Source organism: Puma concolor, chromosome C2, assembly GCF_028749965.1.
Source record: "Puma concolor isolate L17-30 chromosome C2, mPumCon1.1.hap2, whole genome shotgun sequence".
Lineage (NCBI taxonomy): Eukaryota > Metazoa > Chordata > Mammalia > Carnivora > Felidae > Puma > Puma concolor.
Window position 1 is genome coordinate 5,734,134 of NC_141675.1, and position 18,628 is coordinate 5,752,761.

Here is an 18,628-nt window from a genome sequence, read left to right on the forward strand (position 1 = left end):
AGGAGACCATGTTCTATGGGGAAAAGGAGAATTGGCTGGAGCCTTAAGGAAGAAGTAGGATTTGGACACTCAGGGCTGGAGGGGTTTGACAGACTAACCGAGAAGGAGGGACTGATGGATGCTGACGGTCTTCCACATGGTTGAACGTCTAGTGTCAGGGACGGAGGACGAGCTGTGAAGACGGGGGCTGCTTGTTCACTGGCCATGGAGCTGGACTTGATTCTGCAGGGGACAGGAGACCATTACATCTTTCTGAGTGCAGGGAGATCAGAGACGTGCCTCAGGGAGACTGGTTGGCCTGGGTTCGGGGGAGCACCTGGGAGCTCTCACAGTAGCCCCAGGAAGGCTTTGCAGGTGGGTTGTCAGAAGTTCGGTGTGATAGACCCAGAGAGTTTTCTCACTAATGGCTCCCAGTTGGTCTCATCTGCTGAAACAGTATGGCACTAAATGAAAGGATCCTGCAAGGCCCTAGTTGGCCTGTGTGCTGGGAAAGAAGCAAGGCTGGCCCTGGAGTTATCAGCTGAGGGGACCTTATCTTTCCCCTTCAGGTGGCTATACCAGTGGCTATGACAGAGACCCTGTCTTCAAACCCTGTGCACAGAGTAAAGCTTTAAAAACTATGATGGCACTCAGGCTTCCTCAGGAGGCCCCCAAAGACCTGGCTGCGGCTGGACTTCCAGGTTGCCGACTGTGTAGACAGAATGGCCCCAGAGATGTCTACACCCTTATTCCTGGAACCTGTGACTACGATAAACTACACGGCAGAGGGGACTTTGCAGGTGTAATTAAGGTTGTGGGCGCTCCTGGGTTATCCAGCTGGGCCCCATCTTTCTCCAGCTGGAGGCAGAGGAAGGAGGTCAGGGAGATGGAAGAGAAGGAGTCAGATGTGAAGCATGAGAAGGACGTGACAGGCCATGGTTGGTTTTGAAGATGGAGGGGCGGTTTGAAAAGGAATGTGGGGAACCTGCAGGGGCCACGAGAGGCCCCCGGTTAGGGTCAGCAAGGAAAGCAGGACCTCAGTCTTACGGCCCCAGGGAACTGAATTCTGCCAACGACCCGAGGAAGCCCGGAAGCAGCTTGTCCCCCAGAACCTCCAGATAAGGGCCCAGCCAGGCGACACCTGGATTTTGGCCTCGTGAAACCCACAGTGGAGAAACCAGCCAAGCCCTACAGAGCTGTGAGATACGAAGTCTGTCTTGTTTTAAGTTGCCAAATTTATGCTAATTCATATCTGCAGCGGTGGAGAATGAACGTGTCCTACACCCCAGAGAACCCCAGGCCTTCTTTCTTCCCCTGGCTTCCCTGAGGGAGGAGCACAGTCTCTGGAGTGAGATCAGGGGCCCAGGCCCAAGCAGAGTATTCTCCCAGGGCAAGTCACTTACCTCCTGAGAGCCCTGGTTAGCACCTGTCACTTGGGGTGTCATCTGCTCTGCCTCCCTGTGGGGTTCTGTGCAATCACAGGCGAGAAGCATTGAAATGGTAAGGCATTATCAGACTCTGCTCCCTCCCCTCCCCTCCCCTCCCCTCCCCTCCCCTCCCCTCCCCTCCCCTTCCCTTCCTCTCTGCTTGGGCTATGTCCAGTCACAGCTAGTCCGGGAGTAGTTTCCCTGGGTGAGACGCAGTGGCACCGTCTAAGGGCTCTGGCTGGTTCTTCACGTGGACCTCTTGTGGTCTTCATGACTGGTCCTTGGCTGTCAGGCCCAGAGATGCCCTTGCCTTAGAGGGGATGGTGTGGGGATGACCTATCCAGCCGGAACCTGAAAGCTGGCTCTCCCAGCACAAGCTTCTGTCCTCCATGTCTGCTGCCACTAATCGAGTCCAGGCCACCACCATTTCTCACCTGGACCAGGTCATTCTCTGCATAGGGCCTACCGCTCCCTGCCCTCCAACTCTCCTCTGCCCTTAGAAGACTCAGGGGCACCTGGGTGGCTCGGTCAGTTAAGCACCCAACTTCAGCCCAGGTCATGATCTCGCAGTCCGTGAGGTCAAGCCCCGCGTCGGGCTCTGTGCGGACAGCTCGGAGCCTGGAGCCCGCGTCGGACTCTGCGTCTCCTTCTCTCTCTGCCCCTCCCCCACTTACGCTTGTTCTCGTTCTCTCTCTTTCTCAAAAATAAATGAACATTAAAAAGAAGAAGAAGAAGGTCATCCAGACTCATATTAAGGTCCACAGACCCTGCACAGTGGGGCCCTGGCCTCTCCAGTATCATCCAATGCTAGTTCCACATCACACGCCAACCACCCCCAAACTCTCCAACCCCTTTGCTGCTTCAGGCCCTTTGCACATGCTGATACCACTTCTAGAAAGCTCTTACTATGTCTTTCTCACAGCCCGTTCTTCACTCTTCAGGTCTCCGTTTACCTGTCACCTCCTCAGAGAACCGTTCTCCAACTACCTGTATGCCCTGACTTAACTATTTGATTCCTCTATGAAACCTGTCCCAATTTATTACTACTTTGTCTAATTGCTTTTCTGTCTCCCTCACTTGAGTGGAGGCTCAAGAGGGCAGGGGTCTATTTTACCTCATCGTCTGCTGATCCCTAGTGCCTAGCACAGGGCCTGGATCAGTGGGCGCTCAGCAAACGTATCTCGGTGGACAGCCTCTGAAAGAACACAAGGCCGGGTCATCCCGCGGAGGTTGGACCTCCTATCAGAGTTTCTTCACTGACACATGCAGCAAAGCTGTGTCACTTTGGAAAACATGCTTTCTGATCTCTCTGGGGATTCCGGTCAGGCAGGAGAACATGGCGTGTGCTTTAGGGAGATTCACCTAACAACCATAGTACGTTCGTGCACGTGTGGATGTCCTTCCCAAGAAACAAGATGGAGGAAATACACCCAGTAAAAGAAGAGGCATCGCCTACGTTGAGAATACTCACTTTGTCACCTTTCAAGTGAAAAGTGAGCTGTTTTACCCCCACGTTAATTTTTAATTCTGCTGAAGCCGTAGACTTTGGGCCTCCATTGTACTGGAAATCGTCACCATCTGTCCCCCCACCCCTCACCCTAGACCCCTCAGCGCCTGTGTGTGTGGAAACAGAGCCCATGCCTGTGAGAACTCACTGTTTGTTCAGCCTGGACGTGAGGTAATACTTTCCCAGGTGAGGCGCCCAGCCGCGTCGAAATGCCAGCTCTGAGGTTTGTTTCCGTTATCATGTGTGAAGTCTCTGCAGAACGGTGGAAAGCTGGGTGGTTCGGAGGGTGGAAGAGAGACGGCATGTCACCGCAGACATCGGAGCCAGACAGGTGTCAGGGACCATCCAATCTCGGGGGGCAGATTAGGCACCTGGATTCAGGGGAGCAGTTTGGCCCAGCGGAGGAGGAGAAGGGGGGGGCGGTTAAAGGAAGAAGTTTCCACCCCATCCCTCTTCCAACCAGATCAGCCTCACTTTTGCCAGCATCAGCCGCTTGGCACAGCTTCTGGGCAGTCTTCTCAGAAAGGGCACCCTAGTGAAACACGTGTGAAAGCCATCTACTTCAAGTGTGTGTGAGGCAGACAGGTAGTTCAGCCCCCACTGACCGCGGAAGCCTGGCTACCTCCCTGTGTCTCCGGCTTCTCCTCCAGGGTCAACCCCGAAAGCAGAGGAGAGGGGACTCCCGTCTCTCAAAGGCTGGATTGTCCCCAGGAGTGACCTGTTCCATCTGCAAAATTTCTTCCTTGGCACTTCCTCTTTGCAACTCAATGAAGGAGCGTCTCCTGACCCTCCCAAACTCTTTGTAGGGGAAAACAGTGCTTTTTTTTCCCCCAAATCTTCAGGCCTGTCGGGTTTTCTTTCTCCCATTCTGCCTAACGGAAAGCCTCGCCCGCAAGCCTGCGGAGTGTATATAAACGAACGAGGGCACGTGTCCAGTGGACGGTCTCTGGCAGAGGAGGAAACGTCCACCCCTCCCTTGTTCTCTCCTACGGTGTTTGAGGAAGTCAGAGGCCAGGCATTTGCTCAGAGCTCCACCTGGGGCCCCACCGAGGTGAGGCTCTCGTGAGCGCGTGGGGATCGGTCTTACTAGCAGCCTGTCTAGTTTGAGGGTATCTTTCACACCCCTAGCTGCCTGCCTGCGTCTGGCTCTGCAGCTTTGAGAAATAACAGCTAGCATAGCCTTCCTTTGCTCTGACGGCACGAGCACCTTTATTGCCGGCTCTGTTTTCTGCCTCTGGTGACTGATTAGTAGGAACCGTTTTAAAAAATAATAAGTGAAGCCTAGAACACAAAAGATTCCTGGGTAAACATCAAGGGTGAGAGCATTTCTGGTCCTGGGAGGCAGAAGGTCCCTAGAAGCAAGTTTATGGCTGATACTAAAAGTCAGAGGTTGGGGCGCCTGGGTGGCTGAGTCGGTTGAGCGTCCAACTCTTGATTTCGACTTGAGTCGTACTCTCACGGTTCATGAGTTCGAGCCCCGAGTCAGGCTTGCTGCTGTCAACTCAGAGCCTGTTTGGATCCTCTGTCCCCTTGTTCTCTGCCCCCCCTCCCCCCCGGAAATAAATAAAAATTAAAAAAAAAAAAAACAAACCTGAATTTGGTCAAGGACAGCCTTTAGTGACTCATGTTAAAAAAAAAAAAAAGTCGGAGGTTGTAAGGGGATGTGAAATGTGGCCTGTAAAAGGCCACCCAGCCCCACGCAGTCCTGGAATCCAGGTGAGTCCAGATCCCAGTTGCAGTCCCAGGTGGGCCAGCTCAGCTCTCCACTCCGTTGTTCACAGGGGTTGACCTGGATCGCGGAAAGGCTGTCTTGAGGCAGAGGGGACTGTTCTGCGAGGTGCAGGGCCATGGAGCAAACCAAAGGATGCCCTCAGACAGAACTCAGCCACCTCCAGGTTTTCCATAAAGCAGAACTCGCTCTGTGTCTGTGTTTCGAGGAAAACCAGTAGAGTATTTGCCGTCCCGCGATTTTAAAATCTAAAAGGACAGTCTGTACAGACCCTGAGCTAGAAGGAGTTCCTCCACTTTAATTTTATGACGTCTTTGTCGTTCACTTGGTCCTTTGGACGTGCTATCTTTTAGAAAGCCACTCTGTCTGTATGACCTGATTGTAAATACCAGGCAGTGAGACATCTCCCTTCTTCATCCGGGCACAGGGCTGAACAGAGAAATCTCTGGGACTACCCAGAGCCCTTACAGTGTGTCACATTAAAGACAGTGCTGGATTCTGGAAAAAGAGCCCGCTGAAACGGAATCGGGAAGAGAAACCTTTTGCACTCCCCGTCATGGCATTTACACAAACAGTTTTTTAACACGGTACCAGGTGCCGCGGGTTGCAGACATGATTTACATGTGGCCAGGGCCTCCGGGAGCTTCTGTAAAACTGTGGGAGGAAGAGAAGTTCCGAAATGTTCCTCCTATCATCCAGGCAGAGACCCTTTGCAAAGCCACGTTGCCCATCAGGAAATGCCTCGCTCACATTAGCTTAAAAATAGTCTTCTTGTTTGGTCCCCTTGGGGTGGGATTTCACAAGCATGTATTCCCACCCAGTCCAGTTGTCCCAATTTTCTCTCAGCATGGATGTGGTTGCCACAGCAACCCTGTAAACAGTATGTATCTGTGTCAATGATTGTATTTATATATCTTAAAGCAAATATCACCCAAGTCCAGGAAATTGACTCTCCTGTGAACACGACAGCTGGAACAGGCGAAGAATCCTACTTCCTATTACATCAGAAGGGGAGATTTTTTTTCCAGTGCAGATTTGAACAGGAGAAATGGGCACCCCAAGGCTGGAGCATCTAGACCAATGTCCTGTCTGAAGTTGGCCTTGGCCAGGACAGCCATTGAGCTGCCAGCCCCGAGTCACACATCCAGGGCTGCCTTGGCCTCGGTGGCCACGGCATTGGGAAGAAAGCACTCCCAGCTCCAGCCTCTGTACTCTGGGTCAGAGAGAAATGTAACTTCAGCTGGGTTCATTGTATTTTTTTTTTTTTCTGGCCCGAAGGGAATGAGGAAACCAATAGCCAAATAAATATTCTAGAATAGGAGGCCACGAACTATAGCCTGCAGGCCAACTCTGGTCTGCTGCCTGCTTTTACAAATAAAGTTTTATTGAGACACGGCCACGCCTGTTTCTTTACATATTGCATATGGCTGCTTTCATGCCACTATGAATAGAGGTGCAATAGAGACCAGGTGGCTCACAAGGCCAAAAGTAGTTACTAGATGACCTTTACAGAAAAAGTCTGCCAACCCTGTTCGAAACGAAGCAGAGTAAGGATTTGGGGAGAAGCTGGATAAAGGGTTTGAAAAAGAAAACTGTTCTCCCGAGAGACCAGGGTGAGGAAGGAGCCAACAAGGAAATCTAGTCCTTGGGGCTGAAGAGGCCACTGGATGTCTAGTCTACAAGTCACCAAAATCTGAGGCAGGAAACAGCTTTCTCCTGAGAGAAAGGATTTGCCTCCTTTAACCCGAGAGAAATGAGAGACGATGGCTCCTCAGATCTGATTGTATTTTCCAGAAAGGTTCTTCCAGGTAGAGACATTGACCCAGCTTTGCCAACCAGTAGGTGGAGGCTAGAGGGAGGCGGGAGGCATCCAAGCCGGCGGGGGATTTGTCCGATTTGAACAGCCAAGCTTGTGTTTGCCCGGAAGACTAGGGAGATGGGGGGAAAAGTGGGCAGAGGAATTTCTTCGGAGGCCCTGGTTGGCGCTGGGGTCGTTCCTGAGAGGGAAATTGGGAGTTTGGCCCATTGGCTTCACAGGGAACCTGTACGCTTTGTACTTAGTAAAGGAGAAGTAGTTTTTACTTGCTTCTGGAAACTCCAGTGTTGCCAGTTGGCATTCTGAGGCTTCAGTCTGCCCCTGTTCTGTCCCAGGACATGCTTTTCAGTTCCTCAGGAAACAAAATGGTCGTTTGCCCAGAGAGACAAATCCAGGTCCAGAGTTGAATCTGAGATTCCACTTCAGCCTCCCTGCTGCGTGAGGCAGGTGTTTGATCCCTCGGTCTTTACTGCTCTACCTCTAAGACAAGTGCATCCCCAGCTTGGGAGGGTCTTTGCCTAAAGCCTTGGCTTATTTTCCTTTTATGACTGTGGAAATTGAGTCCTGGCTAATGTCTAAGCTGGTACTTTATCTTCTCAGTATAGGTTGTGCTTAATTTTAGCTGGTGAGTGTAAGCGATTGCATAACGTGTGTGTATACGTCTATGTGTGTACGTAAGTATACATACCCCTGCGTGTGTATGCATATCTATTTATGGAAGACTCAGTTCTTGTCTTTATTGGGTGGAAATTTAGCAGCACTGGAAGACTTCAGCCAGTTTCAGTGACAGGAAATAGAGAGCAGAAGGTATAATAGCATTGACCCAGATCGGGGCATCCACCTTTAGGCTCCCCATTTCAGGGGTCACCCCATCTCTCAGAGCACCGTGTGGTCCTCCATGTGGCACGAAGCAACTTCACCTGCCAGGCTCTAGGGACCGGCACAGAGGTGAACAAGACCAATAGAGTCCCCGTCTTCAAGGAGCATAATTTTAGCAGGGGAGATAAACAGGAAACATGTAGTGATCCAATCAACGAGTTACGACTGAGATGACCAGTAGCAGGAGAAAGTGCCCAGAGTTGCCAGAGCTGACGGCGGGAGCCTGAGCTCCTGGGGAAGGGGCTCAGAGACGTGGTATTGACTTGCTCCTGGCGGGATGGGAGGACACACGGCGGGTGAACCAGGTGGAGCAACTGGGGACCCCGTGACACTGGACGGACTCGTGCAGAGGAGGAGCCTGTCAGCAGGGGCAGAGCTGGCCTGAAGCTTATTCAATTGGGAGGAAAGTCCTCTTGAAGAAAAATGTGAAGTTATGAAAGAAAAAGTTAGGTAAAAGGCCTCTGTCAGGGCTTGACAGCGAGAGACCCTCAGGCTTCGGTTTCGTTAGCTTGATGGTAAAGTCACGTTTGGTGCTTTTCCCTCATTCCTGCCCTTGGAGAGCCCGCTTCTCTTGCCTGAGATATCCACGTAGCCCACATCCTCTTCCTCCTGTTCTCTCCTTGCTTGAGATGGGAAACAAAGCACTTCTATTCAACAGTCTTCTATTGAAGTCTCCTGGAAGTCTGGCTCTCTCCCTGCCCCCAGTAGTGTCCAAAAGAACATGGGAATTTCCTTTTTTGCCCAAGCCTTCCGTGAGTTTCTCCCCCGCCACAATCAAGGCAGGGAATGTTGGCTGGGGCGCTTTATTCTTCTGGAAGTTTGACACAGGAGTATGAATTTCCATAGGGCAAAATTACTCTGTCTGGTAGGTCTAGACTTTCCGCTGACCAGCAAGTTCACCGGAGTGCGCACTGGCGTTCCGAGAGCCGCCTGGACGTACCCTGTGGGAGGGGAGCAAATCACCGGGAACCGTTTTCTGTGGTGGGGAAAAACCCAGACACGAGCAGTGACAGAGGAGAGGTTTAACAGTGAATGATTTACAACTAAAAAATGACAACAGGCTCTTCTCTCCAAAATCCAACAGTGATCAAAGCCGCTTAACAATACTGAGCAGCGTCTGTCAGTCCGGAACACAGGGAACCTGCTGTCCGTAGATGAGACACGTACAAGAGCTGGAGAGCAGTCTGAGGGAGACATCGGCAAGCCTGCTTGTGGGCCGTAGGGGAAAACCGTAACTCCTCCTGAAGGGCCGCTCCCGATTCCCCTGCCAACCCCCACGGGTAGGCCCAGCCCCGAACACAGCGCAGGCCCTCTGGACACACCGAGCGTTAGGCCCCAGCACTGGGTGGGGCTTTGGCCATCGAGGCCCACTGTGGGTTAGAGGCTGCCTCCCCACCCCCGAGACACGGGAAAGGGTCCCTTCCGCCCCGGTGTGCTGCCCTCAGCCTAATGGCGTCATTGCCTTTGACTTTTCTCTTTGAAACTAAGATGATAAAATCCCATCGCTCAGGCGGAACCCACGTCAAGCAGAGATTTTCTGCCTCCCCACTTCCCAAGACAGCGGACAGAAGACAATGACCCCGCTGTCGTCGAAGAATTCTTTACACGACCGGACTCTTACAAACTCACGTCTGAGAGCATTTAAAGATCTTCTCACAGGTGGAAAGGACACCTGCCATGTACCCGTGTTGAGGCAACCACCCGAAGAAGCATCTCCCCACACTGAGAAGTGAATCAGATAAGGAACGCGCTCCCCAGTCAAGGCCACCGCCGACTGGGCTTTCTTGGAGCCTGGCTCCGTGGGAGGGGAGGGCGTGGGTGCCGGTTCCCCGGGAAGAGTTCCCGCCCATCTAGAAGGACGCGGTTGGCTGGTGTGTACTCCTTTGCCGTTAAATCCTGTCCTTCCTGTTCTATCTCCCCCCAGACCGTCTTCGAAAGGAATTGCCGTTCAGAGGATTGTGCCACAGACCTGCAGCTTCGGGGCCAGCTGTTGCTCTCCAGGTAACCCGGGGCTCCTCCCACGACCTCATTCTGAGAGCTTCCAGAGTGTCTTGCCTCCAGGCCCAAAGCCGGAATGTGCCCATTTCCCCACCGAAGAGGGTCACTAGAGTTGGTGGGTGACAAGGGCGTCTTACAGCTTAAAAGAGTGTATGTTCTGCGAGCATTTTCACAATAGCTGTCATACGGATGGGATGATTCGCTTTTTGTTTTCTTTACAATTCCACATACCTCCCAATGTAGCCCATGTTTCTCATTCCTGGATCTGTGTGACGTGGGGGGAAGGGAGGAGCTATTTTTTTATTTTTTTATTTTTATTTAAAAAAAATTTTTTTTTAACGTTGATTTATTTTTGAGACAGAGAGAGACAGAGCATGAACGGGGGAGGGGCAGAGAGAGACAGAGGGAGACACAGAATCGGAAACAGGCTCCAGGCTCTGAGCTGTCAGCACAGAGCCCGAAGCGGGGCTTGAACCCACGAACCGCGAGAACACAACCTGAGCCGAAGTCGGACGCTTAACCGACTGAGCCACCCAGGCGCCCCAAGGAGGAGCTATTTTTTGTTGACTCGTTGTGTTAGGTTGAACCAGAAGAAACTGCCAGTATTTAATTGGGACAGTTCCTGTAATTCGACTTACTGTTATATAAAGATTCTTTAAAAAAAAAAAAAAGAAAAAAACTCCCCCCCCCCCCCCCCCCCCCCCCCCGCCACCCGGCACTTAACAGTGGCATTTGCTTTAACAACAGGTAAAGGTTCTATGGAGGAAGGGGGTGAAGGAGAGGGGCAGGCTGTCCTGACTCAAGTAAACAGTCCATATTGTTTCAGGCTTTCTTCCCACCATATGTGGGTCCCCAGGCAAGGGTAGACCACACAGAGGCCTTCTGTTTCCTCTTTGCCAACCTTTTATTTTAGATTTCTTGTACGACGAAGGTGCTGATCCTGAGTCATCTGGCCACATTTCAGAGAACGGTGTCCTTTTGGGACAGTTTCTTCTGAAAGATTGTTTTAGCCTGGGGGCCAGAAAGTCTCTCCAGGCGTCTGTTACCATTTCTCACAGAGTCATCACTTGTGACAGTTATTCTCTAAAACATCATACTATATCCCTTAGTTGTTTTTTTGTTTTTTGGGTTTGGTTTTGTTTTAATTTTCTTTAATGTTTATTCAGTTTTGAGAGAGAAAGAGAGAGAGAGAGCACCAGCAGGAGAGGGGCAGAGAGAGGAGACAGAGAATCCGAAGCAGGCTCCAGGCTCTGAGCTGTCAGTACAGAGCCCGAGGTGGGGCCTGAATCCACGAACCATGAGATCATGACCTGAGCCAATGTCAGATGCTCAACCAACCGAGCCACCCAGGCGTCCCTGGGTTTTGTTTTTGTTTTTGTTTTTGACGGAGAGAGAAAGAGTGAGGGAGGGACAGAGAGAGAAAGGGAGAGAGAGAATCCCAAGCAGATTCCATACCCAGTGTGCAGCCCAACGTGGGGCTTGATCTCACCAGGCTGAGATCATGACCTGAGCCAAAATCAGAAGTCGCTTAACTAACTGAGCCACGCAGGCGCCTCTGTCCCCTATTTGTAACCGTGAAAGTTACATTTGGGTGAAATGTAAGAAATATCCCCTCTTGAACCTCAGTCCAACAGTGCCTCGTCTATCAGTGACGGCAGTGGAATGCTTACTTATGTTGATAAATAATCTATTAGTCATCAAAGGAAAGTAACAGTAAGATTCTTTTGTTTGCATTTATTGGGCAGAAGATGGTGTAACACCCTCCCCTCCCCCAACAATACTCCCCTAAACCACTTAAATGTTAATTCACATTACTTTTACTTAGGATAAGAATAGTGCATTAAAATGGCATGTGTTTTGCCAAGCTTAGAAGATTACTTCAAATGAATGAAATGGATATTGGAATTTTTTAACATGAGGAAGAATTTTCTGGAAAGAGAAACCAGTTCTACAGAAAGTTCATAAATTATCAGGTCATTACTCTTAGTTTTAAATAGGTCTTCCAAAAAGTGTTTTAGGGAAACAGTAACATGAAACAAAAATCTATGAATTTGTTTTGTCTTGAGGCAGACTGTAAATGTTGGAAATTTGTTTTGGATCAGAAAACCCTGAGCAGTGGGAAAATGTCACTTGCTCCAAGGTTAAATATTAGGTTACAGAAGTCCTGATGTTCTCGCTGCCCATTAATGGATATGGACAAATCTATCTCTGTTCAATTATACTTTTCATGTATTAAGATAAAAACCCAAAGCTCAGGGTCAATAAGACACCTTGTGCTTAAAACTGCCTCCACTGCCCCTCCCTGGCCCCTCAGGGGTGTTGATCAGAATGAGTTCTGCTCTGTGAGCCCATTAATTGATCATTTGAGAATGACGGGTATGATGGCCAGGACCCAGCCCCCCTATGCATCAGCTAGCTACAGCCACAGAAGAATGCTGCGTAACCAAGTGTCTCCAAACTCAAGGGCTTAAAACAGCAATCATTTATTCTCATGGATCTTCAGGTCGGTGGAGGGTCAGATTCAGCTGGATCTTGACTGACTCGCCCGTGCATGTGGGGGTGAACGGAGGGGAGGTTGATCTCTGCTAGGCTCGGGTGATCCACTTTAGCTCCGCTCCACGTGTCCTTCGTTGTCCTGCTGGAGCCAGTCGGCCACCCTGGGCATATTCTTCTCGTGGCAAGGTGACACTTCAGAGGGCAAGCAGAAACATGCAGTAACCCTAAGGTCTAGGCTCAGACCTGGTGTACTCTCACTTTAGCCTTATTCTGTTGGTCACAGCAAGTCATATGGTCAACCCCAAAGTCAGGGGAAAGGAACATATTCTGTGCCCCTTTAGTGAGAGGAACTGCAAAGTCACACAGCAAAGGGCATAAGTATAGGGAGGGGTAAATTGGGACCCATAAGGCAATCTGCTGTACCACCACATAAAGAAGAAGGCAGCTCTCCTGGGTGGCTCAGTCGGTTAAGCGTCCGACTTCGGCTTAAGTCGTGATCTTGCGGTTTGTGGCTTTGAGCCCCGCATCAGGGTCTGTGCTGACAGCTCAGGGCCTGGAGCCTGCTTCGGATTCTGTGTCTCTTTCTTATAATTCCGTCATCCTCAACTCAGACATGTGACCTAGACTGTGTGGGGAGATTTTCTGAATCTCAGAAGCAGTGTCCTTGGATGAAAGGTCTAAGCCTCTCCTTAGGATGCGTTATTTCCCGGGAGGCCCCCTGGTCTCTCAAAATAGCCTTTTGTCTGGATCCCCCATTAAACCTTCATTGTATCTTGGGCCCATAGCTGTCCCCAAAAGAGTCATCAGAGAAACATTAATTGGTAATTGGATAGGGAAAGATACAAAACCAAATGGTAGTTCCAATTACCTTGCATTTCCCTGGACCTCCATGTAGAGCCAGGCACAAAGTGAGAGAAGGCACAGTCCATAAACTGCTGGTGGAAGCCAAGGTCTGAATTTGGTTGACAAAGGCTTGGTGGCCAGAATCAGAAACAAGCTGCTCTGGTTATCATTTCTGCCTCAGGTGGGTTGCACACCCCTTCATGGTTCAAGTCAAGAACTGGGCTCCAAGCTGCAGAAGTGAACAGTGTGCGTGCCCTGCTCTCCTGACATGCGCAGTGTGGGTTGGAGAGGACAGCTGGGTGATGGTGGCACCACCTGGTCAGTGCTCGAAGAGAGGCAGATGGGTCATTGTAGGACCAGAGAGCAGCTTCCAAGGGGAGGAATGAAGGGAGTGAGGAGGAGGATGCGGGCATCCTGGGCAGAGGGAAAATGTGAGCAGAGGCATGGCAGTGTGGAGGGCTGATTCCCATGAGATCTGCAGGTGTCTGGAGTGAAGGAGGGGGTCAGGAGAACACAGTGAGAGATGAGGCAAGACTGAGAGAGACTGACGTGGGATAGGTCATTTTGTCCTCTCTTCCACTCAGCAAAAGCTTGGGTTTTGAGTCAGCCATCCATCTCAGTTCTTAGTCCCTGGCACAGACCATGGTGTCTCCCCAACTATTTCAAAAGGGCAACTTGGACATGATTTTTGCATTTCATAGCGTCTCTAGAACCTGGCTCTTGTGTTCGCTGTGACCCACTGTACTGAGAAGCTGAAGCCAAGTGGTAACCGAGAAAGATCCTTCCAATGACTGGGCGGAGGGTGTAGACAAGGTGTTGTGGCTGGAAGCAGCCAAGTACCCACCGGACTGAGGAGGCTTTGTCTGGAGAGGATGGAGGGAAAGACATCTGGGAATGATTGGGTCCCCCAGAGTGGCCGGGGATCAAGCCAGGAAATGCTATCTGTGACGGGGACTCATGATGTTTTTATTTTTCTCTCCGGAGAGCATGAATTCTGGCAGGCCTGTTGTCTCTTAAAGCAATCAAACTCTTTAATTAGAGTTCACAGTCTTTAATGGTCTTGAGCCTATTTCCAAAACATGCCATTTCCAAAACGTCCAGGAAGAGGGATGAAGCTGTTTAGATCGTTTCTATGAAACAGAACTGAAAACTCCATTTGTAAAATGATGCAACTGTTTTGTTTTGTCTGTCTGAATACTTACAGTACCTAAGACTATATCACGTGTGATTAAGATAAAGAAAAAGAAATATAGACTATGGCAGTTGATCTATCTGTCTATCCGGATGCATCCCATAGGAGACCAGTGGAACATTTCAGTGCCTTCTGGCTCGCCAACTGGAATAATGAAAGAACTCTTAAGGGAACTGAAGAGACACAGTGAAATATTTACGAAGTTAGAAGAACCATCTAGTGGCCACATTTAATGGTCCAATGTTTGTAGCCTTAGCGATGCTATTACCACAGTGGGGGTGGGGGGTCAGGAGCATTTCCCAGAATCCTTGGCGGGGAGACCACTGCATCCATGAAAAATCAGGCTTCAAGAGGAGGATCGCGGCACGCAGAGAGCTGTTTAGAACTTGAAACAAATTATTCTTCTCAAAAGTAGCAAAGTGGCCAGAATCATCCATGGCACCGCAGGTAGTAGAAGTCAAGTCTTGTTTGATAAAGGGGAAGAGACCCCTGTTTCTGGAACACCTGCCGTGCACCAGATCCTCTAGAGAGTATTTGGTATACATTAAGCACACCGTAGTGTCTTACCAGCCGTGCAACCTTGAGCAAGTTGCTTAACGTCTCTGCACCTGTGCCCTCATCTATGAAATGGGAGAAATAATAGCAATACCTTAACAAGTTATTTTAAGTGTTTAATGACTTAAAACATATTTAAGTACTTCCAGAAGTGCGTGGCATATAATAAGCACTGACTAAATGAGAGTTAGCATTATTGTTTCATTTAGTCCTCTCCATGACACTGAGAAGTAAATAAATACTATTACACTCTTTTTAGTGGGGAGGATACAGATGCTCAGGAAAGCTGGGTTACTGGCTCAAGTCGTTGAGGCTGGGAATGTCTACTGTTTGCTGTTGGGGTCTGATACCACTGGCTCTGGACCAGAAGTACCATGGCTGGGGACCTTGGGGAGAGAGTCATCCTCTGTGTGAGAAGTTCCATTCAGAAAGGAGGTGGAGGGGTTAAAGAAGCCATTTTCAAGATGGCTTCCGTCTGTTCCCCGCTCATGCTTCCTCACGTCGGACATGTGGAGCTCCGTTCAACAGCTCTTCTCCCTGGAGACGTCCACTGCCCGTCCTGCTGGGTCAGTGGTGGTCTCTGCACTGAGTCACCCATCCTTAATCCACATAGGTTGGATTTTCCTCTCCTTGGCAGGCCTCGGATTTGACCATGAGCTCGTGGCTGTCACGTGAGCAGTTTCCTCAGTCATTATCATCATAACATCATCATCGTTGTTGTTGTTGTTGTTATTTTACGAAAGAACATGATTGGAGGCTGGTCAGAAACACGGAAAACGTGTGCCCTTTGCCAGAATATCAACCATGTGATTTACTGTTTCTTTTCTCTTCGCCGTCTGTCCCAGATCTGGGGGAGGTGGGGGGATGCAAAAGAAGTTTGTTAATTGGGAGCAGCTGGCTTTTGCAATGGCTGTTTCTGGAGTCTCTGGAAACAGGGATGGTTTTTTTTTTTTTCAAGGGTGTATTCTTGAAAGAAAAATGAAATGCTCCAATGAAGAGGAGTTTTTGAATGAGTCAAAGGACTGCTCATCTTTACTGCCCTCTCTCAGAATGAGTTTGCTTTTGCTCTGATGTGGGTTCCCTAATGGAGGGCAGCAGGCGTGTCTCCCACATTTCAGGAACACAGCAAGGCTGAATGGACATGTGGGTGGTCCTTCGGTAGGAGTTACCTAAGCAGAGGGTAGGATTTAGGCCCCTGGGAAGGTAATCAGCAGAGTCAGGCAAGCAAAGAGACATTCGCACACTGGAAGGGAGACTGAAAGATGCACTATCGATCCAGGGTAGATAGCTTCTACTCACCTGACAGGAGGTGACACAGTGCTAGTGTGTTCATTCATGTGACAAATAATAATAGAGCACTCGCTGTGGATATGCCGGGCTTGGTGGAAACAAATAGGGAAGATTCACTGTATCACAGTACAACACCAATGTACCAGTTACTTACTGCTGTGTAACAAACAGTGCCAAAACTTCATGCCTTGGAACAACTGCCGTTTATTTATCTCCTGATTCTGTGGGTCGGCTCTTTAGGCTGGGCTCAGCCGTTTGGGCCTGGGGGTCTCCTGGGCTCCCTCATGGATCTGCAGCCAAGGTTAGATTGGCTAGTTGCCTCTGCTTGCAGTTGGCTTATTGTTGACTGGGGTTCCGCCATTGGCCTCCACAAGGTTTATCATCCTCTAGCAGGCTAGCCAAGGCCTATTCTTACTGTGTGGCAGGGGTTTGAAATCTAGAACAGCGACGCACAAAGACTCGTGAGGTCTAGTTTCGTGGCCACATTCTGTAGGCCAAAGCGAAGCCAAAGGGCCAACGGGATTTGAGGGATGGGGACATAAACTTGACTTCCTGATGGGAGGGGCTGCAATGTCACATGACAAAGGATGTGAACAGAGGCCATCAGTCAGTTCGTCATACCCGACTACCACTGTGGATAGTAGCTTCATCCTGCAAGGACATGTGAAGGAAAGGTGGAGAACACTCACCCCACAGTCACTGCAGCAGAGGGGTGAAGGGACTGGGGTGTTTGACTCACGGTCATTGGTTGAGGGCTGCTCTCGGGTTGGGAAGGTAGGGACAGTTAATTCCCCAGCACTCCCAACCTGTGGCAGGCAGCAGCCTTGTCCGGCTCTAGAAAAAGACCCTTGGATACAAAGATGCAAACACTGGCAGCTGGAAGTCAGCAAGGGCATTTGGAACAGTCTGAGGGGGGCAGTAGGTGTGTGGATTATGTCCATGTCCACTTTCTCAAAGAATCTCAGTTAATGAATTTATTCTGGAATTTCTAGCAGGAGTGCTCTACCACCTTTGACCCCCCAGGCTCCTTCCCTTCAACTTCCCGAGAATGCTTTCTTTCCATGTTTTGCCAAATACCCAACATTCTCCATTACTATGGTAACTTTCTTTCCTATTGCGTTTGTCTGTATTCTATTCCTTTGTCTCTTCTCTTGCAAACAGAAGCAAGTATCGCCCATATGTTGAAGAGCATTTGGTTTTAGAGCAAACCCAAGAGCCAGGCACAAGGATAGGAGCTTTGTTCCCATTTTCCTGAGGACAGCAGGAAAGACAGGTAAGGGTGTGTCCATGGCACATCCGAGTGGCAGAGGATAAGACCTCTGGCCCCTCCATCATCCTGGGAGGGACCTGAGTGGAACTGGACTAAGTGTTTCTTTGGAGCCCTGACTCCAGCCCAGTCTGGGGATGAGCACAGAAGATCACCCTGTGGCTCTGAGATGCCGTCCCCATTAAAGTGACTCAGGCAGGGCAGAAACAAGCCCAGCTCACAGGTCCTTCGTGGTTGGTGGCTTTCATGGACGTACTTGGAACCATAGGGTTTCAGGTGTAGAACAGGAAGCCGGTAGGAATTTGAGTCACTTACCTGAGGTCAAAAAGAAAGTTAAATGGCAGTGGCAGGAAAAACACCTGCTGGTAGGTTCCTGAGTCCCAGTCTAGCGTCCTAGCCATTAGACCCATGGCCTCTGTCTTTAAGTAGCCACGGCAGCTTGGGGAACCTGGCCTCGCTTTCACGCCCACTGTGTCGCAAACGCTAACCAAGTGGAAATGACTTGAGGAACTTCCTTCCTATCTCAGGGAGGACCTGATTTGTAGTTTCCTAAATGGCCTACCAGCCTCAGCGTGAGGTTGCGGACAGTGGGTCACTGATTCTTTGAGAAGGTGAACTCAGGGTCACCACCTGAGGAACTGACCGTGTTCCCTTGTTAGGCAGATTGAAAACATGGAGGGGAGGTCACTTCGTGTTCAGCACCACCTACCCCGCCTCCCTCCCCCCACCCAAGAGCAGCAGAAATCTATCCCAACAAACACTAGATTTCAGGGACAGCCCTCCCCCAGCTGAGCACACATGGGGATTTTCCATCTGGATGCTGAGAGGTTGGGGAATCCAGAAAGGAGCTTACGGATCCTGCTGAAGGCAGGCTTGTGGGTGACCATGGCAACCACAGATGCTGCTGGGAAAGGGCTTGCACATAGCCCACCTCCCTCCTGAGCGACCTGGGGAGGCTGGGTCTACGTCACAGGTGTACCTAATAAAATTTTATTTGGTAGCATTTTCCTTGGCTTTCAAATACAGCCAACCGTCGGAGGTTTTATGTGGAAGCATCTTTCCCACAGGGTCCAAGTGATATGGCTGTTACTTTCCTTCTCCGTGGACATTTAAGCCACGAAAAGGAGCAGCGAAGAGAAGGTGGCAGCTAGATCCTTTGCTTCTCAAGCCGAGAGCAGACAGGGAGTCACCTGCTATTTCTGTGCTAGGACTTTTGCAGTGTGTCCTGCGACTGGGTCTGTGGTCTCTTGCCACAGGTAAATGTCCCTCCCGCCCCCCGCACATACTTTTCTTGTTGCCTTGGTACACACACCCTTGGTAGCATCTTTCCCCAGTTTGTTCTGAGCCATCTGATGTGGCCCCTGGCAAATCAGAAATTGGCCTTGCTGCTCTCCACAGAGGAAGAACCACAGACAACTGCAGCTGAGGAGGGACCATCCTTTTGCTTTGTCCCCTGCGGCTACTGGCTCCTCCCCCAGAGCCAAAGGTGACAAGCTTGGGCGTCGCATGTCCTGCCCGGAAGTCACGGATCCTTGCGATTGCCCTGCGAAGGGAGATGCTGTGTCAAGGACTTCTGGATTCCGTGATCCTGCTCCTCTGACTCCATGCTGGGTGATCTTGACCCAGACGTGATGAGGCTACGTGGCTGCT

At 50.3% G+C, this 18,628-nt stretch overlaps 1 protein-coding gene across 2 annotated transcripts in view; it reads left to right on the forward strand.

Annotated features, from left to right (window-relative positions):
* Nucleotides 1-18,628, forward strand: part of ITGA9 (integrin subunit alpha 9) — a 344,865-nt gene that overhangs the window by 180,648 nt on the left and 145,589 nt on the right. For both annotated transcript variants that reach the window (XM_086720437.1, XM_086720438.1), the window contains exon 17: nt 9,262-9,338. In XM_086720437.1, the coding sequence (XP_086576563.1) occupies nt 9,262-9,338 (77 nt within the window). The remainder of the gene's footprint in view (nt 1-9,261; nt 9,339-18,628) is intronic.